General features: G+C 49.0%; 2 protein-coding genes across 4 annotated transcripts in view; one reads left to right on the plus strand and one right to left on the minus strand.

Annotated features, from left to right (window-relative positions):
- LOC138214035 (E3 ubiquitin-protein ligase RNF123) overlaps window positions 1-18,310 on the minus strand; it is a 45,797-nt gene that overhangs the window by 15,051 nt on the left and 12,436 nt on the right. For both annotated transcript variants that reach the window (XM_069175395.1, XM_069175399.1), the window contains exons 24-37: window positions 18,073-18,218; window positions 17,615-17,698; window positions 17,294-17,401; window positions 17,022-17,199; window positions 16,470-16,544; window positions 16,234-16,321; window positions 16,016-16,103; window positions 15,853-15,937; window positions 15,032-15,171; window positions 14,863-14,919; window positions 14,448-14,579; window positions 14,182-14,257; window positions 13,909-13,993; window positions 31-254 (exon numbers count right to left, since the gene is read on the minus strand). In XM_069175395.1, coding sequence (XP_069031496.1) covers window positions 31-254; window positions 13,909-13,993; window positions 14,182-14,257; window positions 14,448-14,579; window positions 14,863-14,919; window positions 15,032-15,171; window positions 15,853-15,937; window positions 16,016-16,103; window positions 16,234-16,321; window positions 16,470-16,544; window positions 17,022-17,199; window positions 17,294-17,401; window positions 17,615-17,698; window positions 18,073-18,218 — 1,566 coding nt within the window. The remainder of the gene's footprint in view (window positions 1-30; window positions 255-13,908; window positions 13,994-14,181; window positions 14,258-14,447; window positions 14,580-14,862; window positions 14,920-15,031; window positions 15,172-15,852; window positions 15,938-16,015; window positions 16,104-16,233; window positions 16,322-16,469; window positions 16,545-17,021; window positions 17,200-17,293; window positions 17,402-17,614; window positions 17,699-18,072; window positions 18,219-18,310) is intronic.
- On the plus strand, window positions 3,001-11,249 carry amigo3 (adhesion molecule with Ig-like domain 3). Of its 2 annotated transcripts, XM_069175421.1 has the most exons (2): window positions 3,001-5,098; window positions 10,619-11,249. In XM_069175421.1, the coding sequence occupies exons 1-2, from the start codon at window positions 3,656-3,658 to the stop codon at window positions 10,634-10,636; spliced, it is 1,461 nt and encodes a 486-aa protein (XP_069031522.1). In that variant the 5' UTR covers window positions 3,001-3,655; the 3' UTR covers window positions 10,637-11,249. The 2 variants fall into 2 exon arrangements, with proteins under 2 accessions (XP_069031522.1, XP_069031513.1); XM_069175412.1 differs by lacking the exon at window positions 10,619-11,249 and having other exon boundaries at window positions 3,001-6,085.

Genomic DNA, 18,310 nt, shown 5'->3' on the forward strand with positions numbered 1-18,310 from the left:
ACATCTGGACATGAAGACTGTTGGACTCACATGCGTGCAGCGAGAAGTGTTTCCGCTCCGAGGAGTTTCCAGCTGCTGAAGGAAGGGGAGGAGCCACAGACGACCCCAGAGACCCGACGGCCGGCCGGGCGGCAGATGGGACGGCAGCAGACGGGACGCAGGTGGAGGAGTCTCCGCCCTCTCCCAACAGGTGCTGGATGGAGTGGAGCTGGAAGCACGGGTCAGAGAGGAGGACGGAGGCAGCACAGGAGATCCTGAGGAGGAGGAGGAGGAGAAATTTAAGAGAAAAAATTAAAAGCCCTCGTTTCAAATTAAAAGCCCTCGTTTCAAGTTGCTATATTTATAGTTTATGAACTTATTGTGGTTTGTTGTTGTTATGACTGAACAGCTGTTTGAGTATTGTTCTCAGAACAATCTGAACACAGTTTTGTTTCATTAACTTTGTATTTTAAACCAATAAATAAAGCAGTAAACATCCTGTGGACGTGATGAGCTGCTGGTGAATCAGAAACACACACAAGTGTTTCAGTGTGATCTTCATCACGGCTCCTCGCTCTAATGAAACCCTCCTCTTCCTCCTCCCTTTGCATCAATGTTTCATCAGGAGGTTTTCCTCCGACTCTACAAGCTTCCTCTCCTCGTCCAGTCTGTCTGTGTTCACTCATATTCATATTTATCTCTACAGAACTGATAGTTTGAAATTAAAACCCTGTCAGGAGAAGGAGGGATAACTCTATGTGCTTTTAATGTGAAAGATCTGTGCAGGAAGTTCCAGCTGAGTGAAAATCAAACATCTCTGATTGTTTCTGTGTTCAGTCGCTGAGTCGGACTAAAATAAAGGAGGGGTTGTCATGGCGACGCAGCAGGATGTGACTGATGGTTATGGAGTCACTGCTGCACATACGACATCATCGTCATCACCACCATACAAATACTCACGCACACAAACACAGAAATACTCACGCACAAATACTCACTCACGCACACACACAAATACACACACACATATACTCACGCACACAAACATACACACAAACACACAAATACTCACATACACACTCACTCACGTACACACACAAACAGAAATACTCACACACACAAATACTCACACAAACACTCACGCATACAAACACTCACACACAAATACTCACTCACGCACACAAACAAATACTCACGCACAAACACAGAAATACTCACACCCACTCACGCACACACAAACAAACAAATACTCACGCACACACACAAACACAGAAATACTCACACACACACATTCACGCACGCACACACACACAAACAAATACTCACGCACACACACAAACAGAAATACTCACTCACGCACACAAACACTCACGCAAACAAATACTCACGCACACAAACACAAACACTCGCACACAAATACTCACACACAAATACTCATGCACACACGCGCAAATACTCACACACACAAACACAGAAATACTCACGCACAAATACTCACTCACGCACGCACACAAATACACACACACATATACTCACGCACACAAACATACACACAAACACACAAATACTCACATACACACTCACTCACGTACACACACAAACAGAAATACTCACACACAAATATTCACACAAACACTCACGCATACAAACACACACAAATACTCACTCACGCACGCACACAAATACACACACATATACTCACGCACACAAACATACACACAAACACACAAATACTCACATACACACTCACTCACGTACACACAAACACTCGCACACAAATACTCACGCGCACACGCGCAAATACTCACACACAAATACTCACACAAATACTCACACGCACACAAATACTCACACACACAAATACTCACGCACACAAATACTCACGCACACATACTCTCACACACACACACACTCACACACACAAATACTTGTGCACCCAAACAGAAATACTCACGCACAAATACTCACGCACGCACACAAATACACACACAAACACAAATACTCACGCACACAAACACAAATACTCACGCACGCACACAAACACACACAAACACAAATACTCACGCACACAAACACAAATACTCACGCACGCACACAAATACTAACACACACAAATACTCACGCACACACACAAATACTCACAAATACTCATGCACGCACACAAACACATACTCATGCACACACGCACGCACACAAATATTCACATACACATACTCGCACACACACAAGTACTCACACAAACACTCACTCACGCACGCACAAATACTCACACAAATACTCACGCACACAAACTCACAAACATTCAACTACTCACAAATACTCACGCACGCATACAAATACACACACAAACACAAATACTCACGCACGCACACAAATACTAACACACAAATACTCACGCACACACACAAATACTCATGCACGCACACAAACACACATACTCATGCACACACGCACGCACACAAATATTCACATACACATACTCGCACACACACAAGTACTCACACAAACACTCACTCACGCACGCACAAATACTCACACAAATACTCACGCACACAAACTCACAAACACTCAACTACTCACAAGTACTCACGCACACACACAAATACACACAAATAGTCACGCACACAAACAAATACTCACTCACCCACAAATACACACACAAATACTCAGGCACGCAAACAAATACACACGCACACAGATACACACACACACACACACACACACACACTCCTGACTTTGTCCTATTTGTCTCTAAAGGTTATGTAAAGGTCAACATGAATAATTATGTAAATGAGGAAGAAGATTCTCTGAACTCATCACAGCTGATGTCCTCCCTCTGATAACTGGACAGGTGAGGAGGAAGAGGAGGAACCGGAGGAGGAGAAGGAGGAAGCGGAGAAGGAGGTGACAACAAAGTGTGAGAGCATGAAACAGAAACGGAGCAGTGAGAGGAAGAGGGGGGGTTGATATGGAGTGGAGGAGGAGGGGAGGAGGGGGGGGGGGGAGGAGCTGAGAGCAGCAGAAGCAGCAGCAGCTCTGAGAGGCACAAACAGACGGAGGCAGCCACACACACGGACCAGGACCATAGAGACCAGGACCAGAGAGACCAGGACCAGAGAGACCAGGACCAGAGAGACCAGGAGTTCATATCTGGACCGACTCACTGCTACAGTTATCTCTTTGTTTGAGAGTACGAGGAGGAGGACGAGATAAGGAGGAGCAGGGAGGGAGGCTCCTTAAGTGAGGAGGGGAGAGCAGATCGCTGCAGCAGGAGACAGACAGTCTGACCTGGACTACAGGAGACAGACGGAACCAGAACCCACAGAACCAACTCGGCTAAACCAAAGGAGCAGCTGGGACTGAGACGAGGAGAAGGAAGTTGTTCAATGATTCTTTCAACAGCTCTTCTGTCGGTGCCGAATGACTGACAGGTAAGAACTCCTCCTCTGTCTCCCCTGGACCTCCTGTCTGTCTCTGTCCCCTCCAGATGTCCAGGTGGCTGCAGATGAATTCCTTCACCACCAGCAGACGGTCGGAAGACATAAAGTAAACACAGTCTGAGTCTTGCAGCCTGGACCCGGTCCACCAGAGGACGGACGGTCCACCAGAGGACGAGGCTGCAGGAGAACATGATCAGCTGGTGCGTCTGTGAGTCGCAGAACTACGTCGGCATGAGATGAATGATGTGAAGGAAGTCTTCCAGAGGAACAGACAGACGAGACTGACGGCTGAGGACGCCCCGCCCCCCTCCGGTGACATCATGTTAGGGGCGGAGGCTGCAGCTCCTCCCTCCTGGTGGTCGGTTCTGGTGCTCCTAGCCTGTCAGCTGAGCCCGGTCCGGACCTCGGTGTGCCCGCCTCAGGCCGGGTGTCTCTGTGCGTCGGACATCGTGAGCTGCACCGCCGCCAGTCTGCAGCAGGTCCCCGGAGACGTGCCGGTCTCCGCGGTGACTCTGGACCTGAGCCACAACCGCATCGCTCAGCTAGAGGACGGAGGATTCTACGGACTGTCTCGGCTGGAGACGCTCCGCCTTGCGCACAACCACCTGACCGCCATCCGGCCGGGGGCCTTCAGGAACTCCTCCGGGACCCTGCTGAGACACCTGGACCTGTCGTCCAATCAGCTGCGTGTTCTGGAGCAAAACTACTTCCTGGAGCTACCGGGCCTGGAGGAGCTGCTGCTCTTCAACAACCTGCTGGTGCAGGTGGAGGGTGGCGCTCTGGCCGGGCTGCCCGCCCTCCGCAAGGCCTACCTCAGTCACAACCGCCTCACCGACTTCCCCTTCTTCTCCATCCAGAAGCACAGCCACCCCCACCTGTCCCTGCTGGACCTGTCCTCCAACCGCCTGCCCCGGCTGCCCCTGGAGGACGTGTCCGGGCTGCCGGCGGCGCTGCAGGGAGGCTTGTACCTCCACAACAACTCGCTGGTGTGCGAGTGCTCCATGTACGGCCTGTTCCGCTACTGGGAGCAGCGCGGCTTCGCCTCCGTCACCTTCTTCCGGCAGGAGCACGTGTGTCTGGTCTACGGCCTCCAGAGAGGCGCCGTGCGCTTCTTCCAGCACGGACGCTACTTTGAGAAGTGTAACGTGAGCGGGCTACAGCAGAACCGCAGCGTGGCGGTGCGGGTCGGAACGGCGCTGCTGCTGCACTGTGTCACCTCGCTGTCCGGCCACGGCGTCTCCTTCCTCTGGGTCGCCCCCAACTGGGAGTACGTGGCTCCTCCGGGGAACAACGGCTCGCTGAGGATGTTCTCCAACGGCAGCCTGCAGATCGTGGCGGCCCGCGAGGAGGACGCGGGGACGTACTGGTGTCTCGCTCTGGACCGCCAGCGGCAGCGCAACGAGACGTGGGAGGTGAATGTGACGGTGGTGCCGCACCGCCACGCCGACGCTCACGAGTCCTTCAACACCGGCTTCACCACCCTGCTGGGCTGCGTAGTCAGCCTGGTTCTGGTCCTCATGTACCTCTACCTGACGCCGTGCCACTGCCCCCCCTGGCCCAAGGCCCCGCCCCCGGCCACGCCCATCCCGGGCCAGGGGAACGACGCAGGGGCGGGAAGCGCCCAGTCCTCCATCCTCACCCCGACTCCGCCGGCCACCACCGAGGGACCGGGTCGTAAGGTCAGTACCAACAAGCATGTGGTGTTTCTGGAGCCAATCAGAGAGCAGCAGAACGGCAGACTGAGGGTGGGGCAGGGACACCTGGGGCTGGGTTTACTGCTGGGGGCGGAGCCTCAGCCTCAGCTGCACAGAGCGGGGGAGACCGACTCCATCATGTCCATCTTCCCGGACACACCCATCATGTTGCCATAGCGATGGGACTTAGAGACACAGACTGGCACCACCCTCACCCCTACTCCTCTCACCTCCCACCCCTCCAGCACCAGACCTGAGCCAATCACTGACCCTCTTTAAGTTTCCTTTGCTTCCTGATAAACACAAGTGCAATTCTACGATCTGATACTGTTAACAACCCGCTCCAGAACCGCTCCACCCGGCTCCACCTCGACCTGGCACTGTGACGGACAGATAGAGAAACCACACCAAAGATAGGAAGAGGCGGTGCTGCCTGGGGGCGGGGCTTAAACCCTCTGACAGGACTAATAACCACAGGACTGTCCCTTTAAGCACGGCTTGCACCTTTAATAAGATCCAGATGCCTTCAGGTCCAAACAGAACCTTTCTAGAACCTTCCAGGAGCTTCTCTTTGTTTTATTGGCTGGAACTAAAGTCTGAAACGTTTCAGAGACGAAGAGCTTTTAGAGAGTAAAAATAGAAACTGTTTAAAAAGATGCTCCTCCTCCTCCCTCCTCTTCCTCCTCCCTCTTCCTCCTCCTCAGAGTGAAGGTCTCAGAGGAGATTATTTCTGGATCAGACGTCTGTTTGAACTTTTAAAACTGATCAGGACACACCTGGTTCTGGTTCTGTTGTCTTCACTGTATTCATTGCACCCCCCACCCCCCTTCCCTCCATCTGTGTTAATAAACCTCTGGATTTGGAACCTCCAGGTAGACGTCTGCCTGCTTTTTGTTTATAAGAATACACGCTGCACAATGATGTCTGTGTGTTTCTGTGTGTTTGTGTGTGTGTGTGTTTGTCTGGTTTGTGTGTGTGTGTGTGTGTGTGTGTGTGTGTGTGTGTGTGTGTGTGTGTTTGTTTGTCTGGTTTGTGTGTGTGTCTGTGTGTGTCTTCCTGTGTGTTTGTGTGTGTCTGGTTTGTGTGTGTGTCTGTGTGTGTCTTTCTGTGTGTTTGTGTGTGTCTGGTTTGTGTGTGTGTCTGTGTGTGTGTGTGTGTGTTTGTCTGGTTTGTGTGTGTGTCTGTGTGTGTGTGTGTGTGTTTGTCTGGTTTGTGTGTGTGTCTGTGTGTGTCTTTCTGTGTGTTTGTGTGTGTCTGGTTTGTGTGTGTGTCTGTGTGTGTGTGTGTGTGTGTCTGTGTGTGTGTGTGTGTGTCTGTGTGTGTGTGTGTGTGTGTCTGTGTGTGTCTGTGTGTGTGTGTGTGTGTCTGTGTGTGTGTGTGTGTGTGTCTGTGTGTGTGTGTGTGTGTGTGTGTGTGTCTGTGTGTGTGTGTATAAACACGTCTCACCTTCTTTAAACACTTTCAACACACTGACGTTTGAAAAGCTACAAAACAAAACGACTTCCTGACGAAGACTTTTGTTCTTGTTCTGAAAATATGTTCTTCATCAGAGTGAAGATGATGGTGATGATGATGATGAGTACAGATGAAGGTCTCTGCAGGTTCTCCTGTTCCCCGATGGTTAGAACCAAACAGAACTCTCTGATTGACAGGTTATTTTTGACAGGAAGTGTAGAAAAAATGTCAGTGTTTGCTGCGACGATAAACATCTGAAGAGATGAAAAGGAGGAGGATGAAGAGTAGCAGGAGCAGACAGCAGAGAGCAGTGATGAAGAGGATGAGGATGAAGAGTAGGATCAGAGAATATTGTTCCCGATATTGTTCCATCACATCATCTGCTATTAACACCACTACTTCATTATCATGTCACCTTCATCATCTTCATCATCATCATCTGCTGTCATCATCATCATCATCACCTGCTGTCACCTTCATCATCATCATCTGCTGTCACCATCATCATCATCATCATCTGCTGTCACCATCATCACTGAACAACCAGCTGACAGGAAGTGGGCAGCTGGTTGTAAACAGGAAGGGGGGGGCATTATTCTCCAGCCCACATGGGCTTCTACATGTTCCCTGATGTCAGGGTTCTGTTGGTTCTGTAGCTGATGTCAGGGTTCTGTTGGTTCTGTAGCTGATGTCAGGGTTCTGTTGGTTCTGGTTTTGGATGATATCCCCATTTTATTTATAATTATGTCTTCATTAAAATATTAATAATCAGCATGTTTTAACAAAACTAAATATAATTTCTGCCCATCACTTAGATTTAATTTGGCTGCTTTATTCTCAAAAGTTACAAAGAAATAACGAAGGCATGCTGGGAAATGCTAATACAGCAACAAAGCTATGCAGATAACACGGAGTCGTGTTAAATCGAGAATGAACAAAATATTCCAAAGAGTCTCTGAACACCAGCTGGAGTCTAATTTAGAAAATAAACTCCCAAAATCAAACTCTTAGTTTAACTCCAGGATATTTCACTCCAGAAATTTGCTGTATGGAGGCGCCTCCTGAATAAGCTCCCCCCCCTCCATTAGGAGGAGTACCATGTGATGCAGTCTGCTAAAACACATCTCCTCCATTATTCATGCAGCAGCAGAGTAAATAAAACTCGGAGCAGGAACACCGTCTCGCTCCGGTTCCACACAAGAACCGTAGAACCGCTGCCAGAGGAACTCAGTCTGAGATCATTGCTCTTTTTAAAAGACGTCTGGAATCAATTATTATTATCTGTTAACCTGCAGGAAGACTGTGTGCTGATGACAGACGTGTTCGGTTGGTTCAGACGTGACCCGTGGAAGTTCTGAGAGTGATGATGTCATCGATCTCATGTATCTCTGTTCATTTGATCAATTCTACCACGTGACCTGAACGCATCACAGCTAGCTCGCTCCCTCGCAAACACACACACACACACACACACACACACACACACGAACTGCAGTGACGACCAACCAATTAGCTTCCAGAGAGTTTACAGATGTTAGCGGATGTTTACAGATGTTAGCGGATGTTTACAGATGTTAGCTGATGTTTACGGATGTTTACAGATGTTAGCGGATGTTTACAGATGTTAGCGGATGTTTACAGATGTTAGCTGATGTTTACGGATGTTTACAGATGCTAGCGGATGTTTACGGATGTTAGCGGATGTTTACGGATGTTTACAGATGCTAGCGGATGTTTACGGATGTTAGCGGATGTTTACAGATGTTAGCTGATGTTTACAGATGTTTACAGATGCTAGCAGATGTTTACAGATGTTAGCGGATGTTTACAGATGTTAGCGGATGTTTACAGATGTTAGCGGATGTTTACGGATGTTAGCGGATGTTTACAGATGTTAGCTGATGTTTACAGATGTTTACAGATGCTAGCGGATGTTTACAGATGTTAGCGGATGTTTACGGATGTTAGCGGATGTTTACAGATGTTAGCGGATGTTTACAGATGTTAGCGGATGTTTACAGATGTTAGCGGATGTTTACGGATGTTAGCTGATGTTTACGGATGTTAGCGGATGTTTACAGATGTTAGCAGATGTTTACGGATGTTTACAGATGTTAGCGGATGTTTACGGATGTTATCGGATGTTTACGGATGTTAGCGGATGTTTACGGATGTTAGCGGATGTTTACAGATGTTAGCGGATGTTTACAGATGTTAGCGGATGTTTACGGATGTTAGCTGATGTTTACGGATGTTAGCGGATGTTTACAGATGTTAGCGGATGTTTACAGATGTTTACGGATGTTTACAGATGTTAGCTGATGTTAGCGGATGTTGACAGATGTTAGCTGATGTTTACGGATGTTTACGGATGTTAGCGGATGTTTACGGATGTTAGCGGATGTTTACAGATGTTAGCGGATGTTTACAGATGTTTACGGATGTTAGCGGATGTTTACAGATGTTAGCTGATGTTTACGGATGTTAGCGGATGTTTACGGATGTTAGCGGATGTTAGCGGATGTTTACGGATGTTTACGGATGTTTACAGATGTTAGCGGATGTTTACAGATGTTTACGGATGTTAGCTGATGTTTACAGATGTTAGCTGATGTTTACAGATGTTTACGGATGTTAGCGGATGTTTACAGATGTTTACGGATGTTAGCGGATGTTTACAGATGTTAGCTGATGTTTACGGATGTTAGCTGATGTTTACGGATGTTAGCGGATGTTTACAGATGTTTACGGATGTTTACAGATGTTAGCGGATGTTTACGGATGTTAGCGGATGTTTACAGATGTTTACGGATGTTTACAGATGTTAGCGGATGTTTACAGATGTTTACGGATGTTTACAGATGTTAGCTGATGTTTACAGATGTTAGCTGATGTTTACGGATGTTAGCTGATGTTTACGGATGTTAGCGGATGTTTACAGATGTTTACGGATGTTTACAGATGTTAGCGGATGTTTACAGATGTTTACGGATGTTTACAGATGTTAGCTGATGTTTACAGATGTTAGCTGATGTTTACGGATGTTAGCTGATGTTTACGGATGTTAGCGGATGTTTACAGATGTTTACGGATGTTAGCGGATGTTTACAGATGTTAGCGGATGTTTACAGATGTTAGCGGATGTTTACGGATGTTAGCGGATGTTTACAGATGTTTACATCTTTTTACATCATGTCAGACAAACAGTTCTCTTCATTAGAACATCATATCTTCAACATTTAACCGTCACTGTTCTGTAAAATACAGCAGCTGAACAGTGAGCAGCTCCTGGCTGCAGTGCATCATGGGTAATCAGACCACCATTACTGATCAGGGGGAGACTGAAGGAAACTTAAAATCAGTTTGCAGCTTCTTAATTTGCTGATTTTCTTTCTGGTAAAAGACAATAAAACTGCCTCCATCCATCTGAGGGGAGATATAAGCAATAATTATCATCATGAAGACATTCCTGAGGACAGACAGAATGAGGAGATCGGACGTCTTCTGTCTGTTAACATGAACACTAACCAGCTGCAATCAATTACTTCCTGTTTCTTGCAGCAACTCAGAGTCCAATAAACACATGATCATATTAATGTTATCATTTATTCTCCATCTGTTCAGAGAAACTCTTCATCAACTTTATCTCTGTCAGAATCAGAAACTTCATGTCCTCCTCACAGACTGTTTATCTTCAGCTGCAATACCAGCGAGTGCCACTAGAGGTCGGCTCCAAAAAGCCTCCGGCTCCATAGACTCCCATTCAACTTCTCTCATCAAATCCAAAGTGAATAAAATGTGTCCATCAGTTATCTCGGTGTTGTTAGCTAAAGTCACTCCTTCTTATTAGTTTTCTGGAGGTCCATCTGAAAATAATCCCTCATTCATTAGAAAAGAAGATTCAAGAAGACCTGTTTCTGGGGGCGTGTCTGTCACAGTAAACGTAGTCTTCAGCCTCGGACTCCACCTGAACTTCAACCGCCTGACAGACTCACTCTTTATCTCCTCCTGCCCTCCCTCCCCATCTTCTTCTTCTTTTCGGACTCTTAGTTTCCTCCTTTCTCCTGACCGCCTGCTGTCCATCAGCCTCGTTTCCATGCCAACAGAAGAACCACAGAGAAGATGGGGAACCGGCTGCAGAGCGGCGACACACACGTGAGCGCGAACACGCATGTCCAGAAAAAAAAAAACACTGGTGTGATGTCACGGTGTGGTGTCATAACAAAAAAATCTAAAATTCATCTCTGGTTTAAACTTTGTCCTTTTTTTATTTACATAAAAAATATTCATCTTATTAATGTTTACTTATTTCCTTCCGTATTCGAACTGATTAAATTCAACTTAAACTTTTTCACTGTTATTAATTTATTGGGAAACTTTCATGGTCTCAGTTGTGACACTGAAGCAGGAAGAGGAAGAGTGTGACGCTCATCTTCATCACAGACTGATCTGTTCTAAAAAGTGAATAAAGAGACACTGACATTAACTCTTATAACAGGAGCTCAGAGCAGTGCATGCTGGGAAGTGTAGGTGTGTAGTCCAGTAAACGATGTGTTCAACAGTCGACTAAAGGTGGAAATGAAGCATAATTTAAGATGATTTAATCTGATCAGAAGTTGGATGGAAGTTTGAACTCTGGACATCTGATCTGCATGATCTGAAAAAACTCCCTTCAAAATAAAAGCCCTTTGACTCTGAAGTCTGATGTTTTATTAAAACTGCTGCTGAGACTTCATCCTCTTCATCATCATCATTATCATCATCATGCTCTTGGACCAGGTTCTGTTTCCGGATGATGAAGATGATGCCGTTTGGGATGAAGCTGCGACATCACGGCTGCAGCAGTGTTTCTATTATTTGCAAATCAAATCTGCAGGACGACATAAATAATGGAAACTGATTCACACGGAAAAAAATTCACAGGGCTGTCGTCATGGCAACAGGTGTGTTGGTGCAGCGAGTGGCTGTGAAAGTCCCAGAAGAGTCCGACAAACGGCGTGTGCGCACGCACGCACACACACACACACACGGGCAGAAAGCTCCTGCATCTTTCCAACAAACCTCATTTTAACAGTTTAAAGTTTCAGGTTTCAGAGAGACTTCCTGTCTGAGCAGATCTCCGACAGGAAGAATCCGTCTCATGAACGCTCCGATTCACAAGTCTGTCCAGAAGGTTCTGCAGAACGTTATGATCTACAAAAACATCTTCAACTGGACTGAAACTCAACAAACTGAGAGCTCAACGTTCAGCATCTACAGTTTAACATCAGTTCATGAGTCCAGAGGGTTCCTGAACGCAGCATGGTGCTGCACACAGAGGATCAAGAACCTTCAGGAAGGATTCGGTGTTTGTGACCTCTGGTACGAGAACATCTGTGATGTCACCGTGGAGCTAAAACAGCAGCCTGGTGTTCCTGAGCCCAGGCAGTGATTTCCACATGCGTGACTGTGTGTTTAATGAGAGCAGCATCAGCAGGTTGGACCAGAACCAGAACTGAACGAGGCCTCGGGGAGCAGCCGGTCCTTCCTGTTAGCCCATTATTGACCGCTGCATGTGTGTGTGTATGTGTGTGTATGTGTGTGTGTATATATGTGTGTGTAGGGGGGGAGGGTCCTTAACACTCTTACAGAAACACACTGCAGGTTCAGGCCGGTGGTAGCTCCTCCCCCGTGTTGATGTCTCCTCCGAACCCTTTTAGCAGGATGTGGCTACGCTCTGAAAAACAACTTTCCAGCTGAGAGCGCCGACCACACAGACCGATAAACTCCCAGCATGCCGAGCTGCAGCCGCTCTGCTCTGGAGCTGCTAAGCTAATCAGCCTGGACTCAATCTAATCTGTGGAGCTGCTCCTCGGGTCTGACAGCCCGAGGTAATGGACAATCATTAGAGCCATTGATCTCCTACTGCGGGGGAGGGGGGCTAATAGTCCCCATGTGTGGGTGAGTGGGTGGGGCAGAGAGGAAGGTGGTGAAAGGATGGATGTAGAGATGATGAGGAGGAGGAGGTGGCGGAGGGAGGAGGAGTCCTGCGTGGCCAATGGATTCTAATGGAGCGGGGAGGAGCAGGGAGGAGCAGGGAGGAGCAAGGAGGAGCAGGGAGGAGCAAAGAGGAGCAGGGAGGAGCAGGTAAGAGCAAGGAGGAGCAAGGAGGAGCAAGGAGGAGCAGGGAGGAGCAAGGAGGAGCAGGGAGGAGCAGGGAGGAGCAAGGAGGAGCAAGGAGGAGCAGGGAGGAGCAAGGAGGAGCAGGGAGGAGCAGGAAAGCGGTGGACGCTACATTTTCTAGCTGTTCCCTAAACGCCTCGTGCAGGTTCCATACTATATAAACACAGTGTGCCCTGGACCTCGCCTGGCAGGCGCCTTCATCCAAACATCATCCATCTCATCTATTAAACACCTCCTTTCATCCAGTTAAACAGGGACGACCAGAACCAGAACCAGAACACCACCGGACACCAACACTGGTTCTGATAAACACTGAAGACGGATCACCACATACAGCGGAGAAGAGGAGGAGAGTCCTGGTCCTCTTCAGACCTGGTCCTCATCAGTCCTGGTCCTCATCAGTCCTGGTCCTCTTCAGACCTGGTCCTCATCAGACCTGGTCCTCATCAGTCCTGGTCCTCATCAGACCTGGTCCTCATCAGACCTCATCAGTCCTGGTCCTCGTCAGTCCTCATCAGTCCTGGTCCTCATCAGACCTGGTCCTCATCAGTCCTCATCAGTCCTGGTCCTCATCAGTCCTCATCAGTCCTCATCAGTCCTCATCAGTCCTGGTCCTCTTCAGTCCTGGTCCTCATCAGACCTGGTCCTCATCAGTCCTCATCAGACCTGGTCCTCATCAGACCTGGTCCTCATCAGTCCTGGTCCTCATCAGTCCTCATCAGACCTGGTCCTCATCAGTCCTGGTCCTCATCAGTCCTGGTCCTCATCAGTCCTCATCAGACCTGGTCCTCATCAGTCCTGGTCCTCATCAGTCCTCATCAGTCCTGGTCCTCATCAGTCCTGGTCCTCATCAGTCCTCATCAGACCTGGTCCTCATCAGTCCTGGTCCTCATCAGTCCTCATCAGACCTGGTCCTCATCAGTCCTCATCAGTCCTGGTCCTCATCAGTCCTGGTCCTCATCAGTCCTCATCAGTCCTGGTCCTCATCAGTCCTCATCAGTGTGACGGTAGAAATAAATGTGAAGACTGCAGACTGTGACGAGGTTCCCCTCAGAACCTGAAGCTGTCAGGTCCACGTTGGTGCTGCAGCACTTCCTGTCACATGACCACAGCAGCACCACAACAACCCGAGTCCGGTCTACCGAGACCCGGTGATCCCCTACAGAAACTAGACTTACCCCTGCCGGTCCCCGTCCACCAGGACTCGGACCAGGATCCCTGTGACGGCCACCAGGATGGGATAGTGGTCCACGCTCTCCAGACCTGCAACACAGATAGGCTGCATCAGAACACTGTAACCACGGGAACCACCACACACACACAGTCACACCAGAGTCCAAGGTGGTTCCCATAGGAACAAGGGAACGATCAATGATGATGTCATCAGTGGGCGTGTCTTGTGACAGGAAGAAACACTAAAATAGTGTTGATTTGTGTTTGTGCGTGCATACCTGGCAGTCTGAGGTTGACGACCCGATCAAACAGGTTCTTCTCTGCTGTGACACGGTTCAACACCTGATTGAGCAGCTGCAGAACCAAAAACATCCAGTCATCAGAAATAAACTGCTGTGTTCTAGATCACGTTCTACAGAGAACGCTATACCTTCTACATCAAGTTCTATGGAGAATGCTTCACATTCTATCTTTAGTTCCACACATTTGTGTTTCACACAGTAAACCCAGTGACCCAGTAACCCCGGTCAATCCTGGGAGTCACCTGAGCGAGTCGTCTGAGCAGCAGCTCTGCAGAGGGGCGGGACCAGTCCAGGAAGATCTCCGGCACCAGAGTGACGGTCATCTCCAGAACCCGCAGCAGGCTGACAGACAGGTCGAAGCAGGTGGCACACACCTGGACAGGTGAGAGAAACGTTTACATCACACATGGGTAGTTTACCTCAACTACTAACCATGCTAAAGCTAACTCCTTTCACAATAAAAGCACCCCGCCGGTTATCCACTGTGAAGCTTTTATTGTGAAGAGAAACATCAGTGAAGTCAGGAGGAAGTGAAGCTCAGAGGATCAGCAGACCAGGAGGCGGGACGGGCCTGATACCTGCAGCAGAACCATGCTGCAGACCTGCAGTGACCTCATTCACAGGAAGTAAACTGGGCCAACAGAACCAGAACCTTACCTTCAGCTGACGAGTGTCCACAAAGTTCCTCTCGGGACGCTCTGCAGCCTGCTGGATCTGAGGGTCCAAACAGAACTGGTTACTGACAGGTCCAAACACACAGAACCAGTTAATGAGACTACTCTAGCCCCGCCCACTCAGTGATGAAGCAGCTGATTGGTTCTCCCACCTCTTGGATCATGCCGATGAACTCGGAGAAGGCCCAGTTGAGCTGGTTCAGGACGCTGTTGAGGAAGGAGGCAGCCATGTCTTTCTCCAAACTCAGCAGCTCCGCCATATGTCTCTGCAGCAGCAAGGATGGACAGGGCTCTGGACCAATCAGACGACAGGGGACGGTCAGAAAGGAGGATACAAGAGACTGATGCATTGTTTGTGCCCTCAGAGGAAGAGGAGGAGGAGGAAGAATAAGAGGAGCGTGGGGGAGGAGCAGGCTCATCAACATGATGATTAAACAAGAGGATGTTGTGTTGGACTGCACAATAAAAGACTTTCACTGTAAATAAATAAACCAGGACGTGAAATGAAAACTTACTTTGGAAACTAGCAATGGACAGATCTCCTGAGAGCATGCAAAGGAGAACAGGATGTCAGTCATCATGCAGGAGGAGGTGAAGGAGAGACAGAACAGGTGGAGGAGAGACAGGTGGAGGAGAAACAACAGGTGGAGGAGAAACAACGGGTGGAGTTGGGACGCCGTATAAATGTAAATGATGATTTGCAAATCATATAAACTCAGACGAAGGTTTCCAGAAATGTTCCTGAGCCCATGCAGTGATTTCCACCACAGAATAGTGTCTGTTTTTAATGCCGAGATGTTTTGATCTCCATCTCTGTAAACTCGGTGTCGTGGCCTCAATCAATTTATTTTTGGAGATGGATGACAGATGAGAAGCTGAAACAGGAAGTAATACACAATGAAAACATAAGAACACACACACACACACACACACACACACACACACACACACACACACACACACACACACGTACTCTGCAGGCTGGGCAGGTTGGCGTCCTCAGGTTTGGTCTTCAGCAGGTGAGGCAGGCGAGTGTATCTGTAGCCGAAACCACAACCCTGAAACAACCAGAGGAAGAGGAGGAGTCAGATTGCACGTGCGTGCGTGTGTGCGTGTGTGCGTGTGTGCGTCTTCACCCTCCACAGTCGGACCAGGATCCAGTTGGTCTGAGCCCAGGGTCTCTGTTCGTACGGAGCCAACAGATTCCTCATCATGGCAACGCGTCTGAAATCACACAGATGACATTACTATAGCTTCACGGATCAATATGCTGAATCAGTACTTCCTGATCAGTCAGTGGATCTATTACCCACACCAGGTTGTGGTCTTTGTAGGAAACAGAGAAGGGACTCACTGTTCCTCTGGGATTCTCTCCACCGCCCTGAGGGATTGTGGGTAACAGACATAGCTGGCCAGGGCCTGCATCAGAGAGTCTTTGATATCTGGAGCCAGAACACAGGTGTTAATACACAGGACACAGCAGGGGGTTCTACCACCTGCAGAACCCAGAGGACCACCTGTGTGTGTGTGTGTGTGTGTGTGTGTGTGTGTGTGTGTGTGTGTGTGTGTGTGTGTGTGTGTGTGTGTTACCTGTTCCAACGATGCGTGGGTCTGCAAAGTGCTTGGCAAGGATGGCAGCGAGCTGAGTCAGCGTTTCTTCATAGCCTGCAGGAGAACATGTTGAACACGTGGAGCCAGAAACATGAGCTGACAGCACGTCAACATGTGAACCCGCTAACACTCTGCACATGCTGACACAGCAGGATGGACCAATGATGGAATGGAGGGGGCGGGGCCAATCTGAGCCTATGTAATGTCAAAACGCTCCTGATACTGCAACATGAAGATGGAGTTACTGTGTTCAGGTTAGATCGGTTTATATTTAGAGAAACTGTCCCTTTAACAGCAGCATAACTGTGTGTCTGCACCTCCTGGCTGCAGTGCATCATGGGTAATCAGACCACCATCACTCATCACTGAGAGACTGAAGAAAACTTAAAATCAGACAGATTCTCAGGCAGCTTCTGAACTATGTTTTTCTCTGAAAGGACATCAGAGGTGATGACATCCTGTGGTTCAGCTGGTTCCAGCATGTAAACAGGTGATCAGGTGGAACAGGTGTAGCAGGTGGGCGGGATTTACCGGGCAGCTCCTCCATGCCATTGGCCGGGCTGAAGTAGTTCTTCAGGGCGCTGTAGGCGTTCATGGCCACGTTGAGGTAGAACTCTGGAGCAAAGGCAAACAGCGAGCCAGTGCTGTCAGCGTGCTCGATGGTCCGGATGCAGACACACAGCAGCCAGTACACATCCAGCATCTTCTCCTGCACACAAAGTCACAGGTTCTGATCCAGACCGGGAGCAGCACTGATCACAGGTTCTGATCCAGCAGAGGTTCTGATCCAGACCGAGGCTCACCTTGGAGTAGATGGTGGCGTTGATCCAGGCCAGTCTCCGGCTCAGGTGGTTCAGCTTCTCTGCGAACACCTTCTGGCTCTTCTGCAGCTCCTCAAGGATGTCAGCTCTCTGACACAAACAGGAAGTGACTGTGAGACATGACAGCAGGTGTTAAAGCCCCGCCTCCTCCAGACCGTCTCAGTCTGAGGGGATAAACTATGACAGCTTCCTGTTTGGTCTCCTGGGTCAGTCAGTGACATCACTGAAGAAGAACCTGACTGCGGTCCTCTCCACAGAGACACTGACGAAATCTGTTTAAAACTACAAACATAGCCGACTCACTCTGGCAGGACATCGAGCGATCTTCTCCTCCGTGTCCTTCAGCGCCACGGCGTACTCATGGACGTCATCCGACACCACCACCATCTGTGGGGGGACCACATCAGAGAAAAAAATCCGTCAGAACCCTCAGGCCCAACAGAACCATCACAACCGCTCATGCAAACACCGAACTCTGTGTTTGAGTCTGCCTGCTTGACTTTTATCCAGTGTGTTGTGATGACCTCCCCTGTAGGAGGTGTGTTGTGATGACCTCCCCTGTAGGAGGTGTGTTGTGATGACCTCCCCTGTAGGAGGCGTGTTGTGATGACCTCCCCTGTAGGAGGCGTGTTGTGATGACCTCACCTGTAGGAGGCGTGTTGTGATGACCTCACCTGTAGGAGGCGTGTTGTGATGACCTCACCTGTAGGAGGCGTGTTGTGATGACCTCACCTGTAGGAGGCGTGTTGTGATGACCTCACCTTGCCCAGCTGCTGATGGACACTCAGATTGTACATCATCACGATCCCGTCTACAATCTCCAGCAGAGACTTGTCAGCGATCGACTGGTCGGGCTCCTCCAGCGGTCGCCCCAGCAACAGGCCGTCGTTGCCATGGCTCCCCTCGACTTCAGATTGAAGAGAGGAGAGAGGAGGGAGAGAAGGAGGTGAGGGACAGAGTGTACAGGTGTTGTTCCAGGTGAGGAGCACCTCCAGCTGT

The sequence above is a fragment of the Embiotoca jacksoni genome, unplaced genomic scaffold (genome assembly GCF_022577435.1).
Source record: "Embiotoca jacksoni isolate LCO1_2020_lvr unplaced genomic scaffold, fEmbJac1.0.p SCAF_104, whole genome shotgun sequence".
NCBI classification, from domain to species: Eukaryota; Metazoa; Chordata; class Actinopteri; family Embiotocidae; genus Embiotoca; species Embiotoca jacksoni.